The sequence below is a fragment of the Phalacrocorax aristotelis genome, chromosome 8 (genome assembly GCF_949628215.1).
Source record: "Phalacrocorax aristotelis chromosome 8, bGulAri2.1, whole genome shotgun sequence".
NCBI lineage: Eukaryota > Metazoa > Chordata > Aves > Suliformes > Phalacrocoracidae > Phalacrocorax > Phalacrocorax aristotelis.
Genome location: NC_134283.1, coordinates 36,976,147 through 36,983,444, shown reverse-complemented (window position 1 = coordinate 36,983,444; position 7,298 = coordinate 36,976,147). Strand labels below are relative to the sequence as shown.

General features: G+C 37.8%; 1 protein-coding gene across 4 annotated transcripts in view; it reads right to left on the bottom strand.

The window, feature by feature from the left end:
• Positions 1–2,001: 2,001 nt before the first annotated feature.
• EBF1 (EBF transcription factor 1) overlaps positions 2,002–7,298 on the bottom strand; it is a 282,653-nt gene continuing 277,356 nt past the window's right edge. For all 4 annotated transcript variants that reach the window (XM_075102589.1, XM_075102590.1, XM_075102591.1 and 1 more), the window contains exon 16: positions 2,002–5,164. In XM_075102589.1, the coding sequence (XP_074958690.1) occupies positions 5,133–5,164 (32 nt within the window). In that variant the 3' untranslated portion in view covers positions 2,002–5,132. The remainder of the gene's footprint in view (positions 5,165–7,298) is intronic.

The following is a 7,298-nucleotide window of genomic DNA, read 5'->3' as shown; positions in this document are numbered from 1 at the left end:
ATGAAATGGCAGAAGATACATGGGCTCTGATGCTAAGCAGAGTTATGTAAATGATTACATGAAGCAGCTGTGACAAGAGCTTGTAGAGACAGACTCTAAAGGGAATAAGTAGACACACAGACAAGGCCAGGAATCCAACAGTGAAGGTAGCTCATTTTGCTGAAGTTTCTTTAAACTAAATAAAAAATTAGAGACATATCCATACTAAAATACAACCAGTCCCACTGCCAGACACGAACTATTCAGTCAAAATGATTGAATTGAAAATGATTGATTTGAAAAATCAAAGCCACCAGTTTGAGGGCAGCCATAAGCCGTGCCATTATACACTGTACCCTAAGCTCCCATGCCTACACGTTCTCTATGCGAGAGCAGAAGACACTCCTTTACCTTTTAGCACATGACCCATCATGGATTATGTGTCTCACTGCAGCCATACCCAAACGTGCACCCTGTAACTGGTCCTTACATGGTTTGGGTTTTGGAGGGTTTTTTTCTTCCAGAATCAAAAAGCAATTCATCATCATTTACAGTACTGTCAGCCAGGTGATCTCCGTTTAGACTGTCAGATCCATCATGGGGGACGTCAGATCATCACTGGGGCTGACTAGCAGACTCTTCTTCAGCACTTGTCTGAACTAGAAACCTGACGGTTCATGCTGACTTACCTCCCTCCCTCCCCCCCCCCCTTTTTTTTTTAATGTGGCTGAAATTAAATTTCAGACAAAACCGTTCTCATTGGATCCAAAAGTCTGACGCAGAGCTCTGGTTTTGCTGCATCTAGAACAGATTCCTTAATGATGCTACGATTACATCCTGAATTTAATCTTTAAGACTGCTTTTCAGCTACTTGTGACCCAACATCTTTCTAGTGAGCTGAGCACTCATAGCGCTCTCAGCTGCAGTGAGAGCTGCCAATATTTGCACCATTTGAAAGAGAACCAGGAGAATTATCTCAGACAGAAGAAACAGATCTCTTGTGCTGACAGAGTAAACACATTTGCCAACAGCTTTCTTTTTTCTAACTACTGGAGTGGATCTGCTAATGTTTAAGGGCTATCCAACACTTTATGTTGCAAGAAGCCACTTTCAGCTGCTTATAGTTTTAGAAAATTTGATTTTATAAAGCAAATTTTAATCCAGTTTAAACTGCAACCCCAATGTCCCTATGCATACCTGGGAAATGCTTGGAGCCTTGCATTAGGTGTGGTGTTTAAAGGCTTTTGATTGTCCCCACACAAGTCTTCTGTATGACAGTCACTCTTCAGACCCAGTTAAGTGCCTTTATGTCAACCTTCCACATGCAAGAGATAAAGCTCCTTATGGCCCTCTTCTGCCAGAGGAGTACAGAACAAAATGGAATGCTTAGAACCAATTTAACAGATGATGGAGTTGTCATTTAGGAAGGGTAGCAGAAGGGAAACACTTTATAGGAGCCTCCTTCATGGTCAAGTCAAGGAGCTAGTTACAGCTCAACCATACTTAGATGCAGTCTTGGAGCTGGCCTTGAGCAGGTCACTTAAGACCTGGTCCTGGAAGTGTTGTCATTGATTTAAATAATACTAAGATGAAAGCTTAAATCTCCCTGGATCTCTGGCACTGGATCTAATATACCTTGGTCTTACACTTCATGATCACTATGTTTAGAGAGACAGCTCTTTGCAGCTGGATACCTAAAGCTAGATATGCTCCTGAAATCTGCTAGAAAAATATGTTGGCCCTTCAGGCAATAAATAGACTAAAACAATGGAAATAAAAAGAATTATTGTAATGGGGTGAACATTCAGCATTATGAGTGAGGATCCTTTGAAACCCATTAGTGACAGAGGAAGAGGAGTGTCCATGCACTACCATTCACCATGTTTCACTGAGTAATTCCATAAATTTCTGCTTCTCCTTAATTTCAGAAAGACAATTTAGTAGCCTCTGGCTTCTACATTTTATTTTTTTTCCTCATCTACTAGCCAGCAGAAGCAGAAAAATAATCACACAACTAGGAGCTGTATTCACAGACAGGAAGTAACTTTAATTAAATATTGTGAAAGTTGAAAAGTTTTTACAGCTTGAATTTCTGCAAAAAAATTATAACAATCTCTACAGTAGTTAGTTTCTCTAACAATAGAACTGTACAGTGTGTGTGTCTATTCAAAAAGATTTAGATAAGAAGGTGAAAGGTTAGTAGTTTCAGAGATGACTTCATTTTAGCTGCATCCTATTACAACTGTGAGGAAATAGGCATACTTTATGCAATCCAGTCATTGTGAAGCTTCACCTTGTTAAAACTGAAATCTGAATGTTTCCACTTAAAGCCATATTCTGTAAACAGCTGCATCTTTTACTTTGTAAAAGATAAGGGTGGTGCGGGAGAGAGTTTTGTAAATTCCCATTCATCAGATCACTATAAATAGCTGCAGCAAAACAAAATTATGCACATTGTCAAAGGATCTTTGGACACTGGCGTAGAAGACTACAAACATCGATGGCTAACACTGGTGTCAAAATCACTATGACTTTGAGTGGAGCTCTACAAGAGTAACTGATGGTGTCACTGGACAAAATATGGCTTTAAATTTGATTACATTGTCGTGCTGTTGCTTACTATGTGAATTAGAATAATTGTTTGGAATATAGAGAAGCAATAAACTGATGTCTCTCGCATTTTCCAGTTTTCTTTTATTTTCTCACTATGAAAAAAAAAATCCTGTTTTCTTCCCTTCCCCCCAAAGATCACACTGTGACATTCTAGTGAAAACCATTGCAAAATTCATACAGGAAGCATGCACAGTTGCAGCATCATTGTAAATGATTTCTTGCCCGACTAGAAAAAAGTTATATTGTTTTAAGGTAACAAAACAGTTCTTTTGTGCTTTTCAATTCCTTTTTTTTTTTTTCCTTAGAATGTTAGTGATGATTGACAGTTCTGGTGCACAGTACAATGTACAAGTGAAATGAATATGATTTGCATTGTTAAGGCATCCAATCTGCTGGTTTATATTTATGTGAAAGACAGAGAAATATACAAGCAGACTTAAGAAAGAAAGTATTTTCATTGAGTTCTATGAAGTTTCTCCCCATATTTAATGCACAAAAATGCGTCACTCCAAAGAGGAGAAATCCCATGCATATTAATAGAGTAAAACAGCATTAGTTTTTGTTAAGCCTCAAAAGCAAAGGATACATTTTTTTTTAAATCTACATAACTAAATGCTACAAGAATAATATGCTACTTTTTGCCATATATTGGAAAAAACTTCTTAACTTACAAATAATACAAAAATAGACAATGGCTTTTGGGTGGAAATTAAAAAAAAATGGAAGCATGGTTTTAAACAATACTAAAAAAACCCTATAAATGAAATGTTTTAAAATCACATTTAAACAGCTAATACAACGGTGAATGACCAAACAAATCAGCACTTTTCACATAGCAAACATACACAATAAAATAAAATTGGTAGGGGAAAAAAAGCAATGTACAAATTCCAAAGATAAATACATTATTTATATGGATATTTTACAAAATCCCCTTTAAAACAAACAAACAAAAAACAGAAACAAAAAGCTTTTTTTTTCTTTAATTAATTTTGCAAGTATGTGCAAGCTAAAGGTAGTGAGCTCTTTTGCAAAATATGCAGTAAAATTCTTTTTTTGTGATATTGAAAAACCGTCTTAAGACATTAAAATGTATAAATAGAACAACAACTTTGGCAAAAAATCACAAAAAATCTACAGTATTTATAACTACATACAAAACACAACAGCAAAGAAAAAATATCAGGTAATGCATCTTCAGAGCTTTGCTGCCTCTTTGACTAATAGTTTTTAAGAACACTTCCCAGATAATGATAGCAAAATTTTTGTAAAACAGAAGCTATGGTTTTGATTTGAAACCTTCCTAACAGCCCCACCACCCACCCTCCAAACTCATTTTTCCATTTACTATTCAAAAGCAGTTACCTGTTGCTTAATATAGTATGATACAAACCCAGAGGGTCGACTGATACAGGAACAATCCTGGTGGGAGGCTGACAAAAACATGTGCTTTTAGATTGTGAGGCTGCAGAACCGCAGATGAGTCTGTTCTCATTCTGCCCCATAAAAACAAATAGACCAAGGGGAGAGGGGCTATGCAAAAGCCCCCCACGCGTGATGGCTGCAGTCTGTGCCGTCAGACGGCTAGGCAAAATCCAAATAGCATTTTATGCACAGCTCAGGTGACACTGAACTTCAAGAAGGCCACTCATTTGGAAAAAGTCTGATATACAAGCTAAAGAGAGAGCCATGCTAATCTAATTCTGCAGTTTTAGCGTTATATCTAGAGGCACTGGATTTTCAGTTCAAGAGGAAATGTGTTATTTGCATCTTTACCTTTGTTTTCACCAACTTTTCATGTTGTATTATTTACACAATCATTTAGCCTGGTATTAAAGAGGTTATGTATCTGACCCCTCATCCTGTCCTTGCCATCCAAAAATATCAGCTTTCTAGGGAGTGATATCTATTTAATTAGAACATTAAAAATGCATCAAAGTAGCTAGTCACCACTGGATAAGCAACCTGTATGAGCCGACCCTTAATTAAATGGCCATAATTCTTCTACAAAAAACTAACTGGCACTTCTGTTCTGTCCCATACAGACTTGAATGTAAATGACACCACTTCTTTTTCTTTACACAGCTTTTAAAAAAAATATCATAAATTAAAAATGTGGAGTTCCATCTCTAGTGTCCCTTGTGTAATTGTATGATTTATAAAAGACAAACGGTGTTGAGTTAAATCAAGCCTTAAAAAAACACAAAAAACAGAAGGAAAAAAAAGCAAGCCCCAATCCCTGCAAAAAAAAAAAAAACCAAGTAGATTTTTTTACCAACATACAATAAATATATCTCCCAGGTATTTGGGATGGACAACTTGAATCAACACCTTGCAATTGTAGATTGTTAATTTCAGTATTTGCAAGGATGGTGATTTTTGTTTTGTTTAAAAATCCGCAGTTATTGTAAGATTCTTCTTTATTTCTTTTTTATTTTTAAAAAGGCCTGAGTAAAAAGTTCCACTGTGGGACTCGTATCAGATTCTCTCTGAAGCAGAATTCAACCTCTTCATTAATAAAATTCTTCAAGGCAATTCTTTCACATGGGGGGAACAATCATGCCAGATATAGCTGTCAGAAGGAAAGGGGAGGGGAGGGGGAGAGAGAGGAGGGGGGAGGTTACTTTTGTGCATTATCAAGCAACTTTTAAAATCCTCAGAGCTTTTAAACATCTAGTCACAACGTACTCATCCATACCATGAATTAAATTTATATAGAAGTATCATCCAGTAGCGACAACTATATACACAGTAATCATGGGAAGCCTCACTCTGGAAAGTGGTTTAAGTCGAAAGTGACTCTGCTGAAATTAGTGATTATTCCTGCAGAAAAAGCGCAGTTCCCCTGATATCAGAATCAGACCCCAACTTAATTTTCAGATTTTAGTTTCAAAATCTCAAAATACTCAGGAGGCTTAAACCTGACCCAGCAATTGCCACACATTCTATTCCTCTTTTAAAAGCAAAGCAGATACTTGTTCCACATATGAGAAGACGGCTGGAGTCCCATAGGCCAGCAATATTACGGATCTGCTAGGGTGTTAGTTGCATTAGGCACACTAACAGTTGTTCACTCTCCTATGCCAGTTTTCTCTTACAAGTACAGTGAATAGCCCTGGGACTTACATATGCATTTCCAGGTGCTCAGAAAAAAGGCTTAAACTCTCCCATCCACTTTTCAAATTGAAATATGTGCTTAACTGGTGCTTTCGCAGACCAGCATCTCATGGTTTTATTGCGCTCATAGCAGACGTCACCAACTACATTGAGTCGTATATTAATGTTAATTTAGAATGTCTTCTCTTTTGTTGGCTAACTTGAACCATCAGTATTTCTTTATTATGCTTCCTAACATGATTTACGATGAAACCATCACCTCTCTTAAAAAGGAGACATTCATTAAAAGTCAACAGGTACAGTCTTCCACCTAACTTGACCTCCAGTTTGGTCTCCCTCTGTTTACCAGGGTCTGTACGCAGATCAGACATACCAAGTGTCCAAGTGACATACTGTGAGCAAGCACATCATTACAGGAGGTAGTCATGCAAGCTTATGATGAAAACTGTTACAACACTGCATCTTTAAAATGCTAGTTGTACGGTTATTTGCCGAAAGGTAGAAAACAGATTTGCCTTCAAGTTGGCGGCACTTCATGGGCACATTATTTAAATGCTAGAACTGCCTGCCATCTCAGACATCTGGACATGTAATTTCTTAAGGAAGAACTCAACCCTGTGACTGGTGCTGATTCATTGTGCTTTAATTACAGCTGCAATTATTTGATAAGAACAGAACCAAAGTAAAAGACTCACAGATTTGGGGTTGGAGGGGGAGAGGAGGGAAATGTTTTCTCCACAAACACCACCATATGTGCAAGAATTACAAGTCTAATCAGCAAGGGGAGAACAGCTCGAGCAAACCACACTGATTAAATGAAATAAAATGAGAGGAGAAGGCAAGAATGCAAAACACATCCACATGTTTGCAACAGGCCATACTCAGAGGTGACATGTTGCAACTATACAGCAGCATTTAGATTCTTGGAATTTATCATTCAGCAATGTTTTTATGTGGAATCATTGTACTGATTGTTTCTGCTCTACTTAAAGGCTCTCCAAGGAGCGGAGAATGAGGATAAAAGCAATAGAGAGGTGACTTGGGTTGCTTTAAGCCCTACACAAAGACAGTCAAGTGAGTGGCATAGAGGACGCCACCATGTCTTAGATGTTCCTTGCTGAGGTATGTCCTGTCATGGGCTTTTATTTGGCTCTACCATGGAGATAATCCTAGGGTGAATTTTCATATTATGTCTGTAGCTATGCTGTTTCCTTCATCTCAAATTGTAAGATGAATTCGATACTGCCTTTTTTTTAGAATCCTTGCTGATTTAGTAAACACTGGGTGAAACAACAGCAGCTTTGTTTAAAAAAAAATCTCAAAGGGTTTTATTTCAGCAGTATCTCAAATAAAAAGTTCCGAATCCTCACAATTGGGCTGTCCCTTTGGTTCATGTGACTAAAAATGAAGGAAACCCAAGCTAAGAAATGCTCTCACTGTTGTGGTTGCTCTCTACTCTTTCCTTGGGATCCTTAGAGTGTGGGACAGGGTATGGACCCTGAACCACAGATCTCCATGGCATCAGTAAAATAGGTATTGACAGCGATGGTTACAGTCACCCAGACTAATTCTGCTGTGGCAGCTCTGCA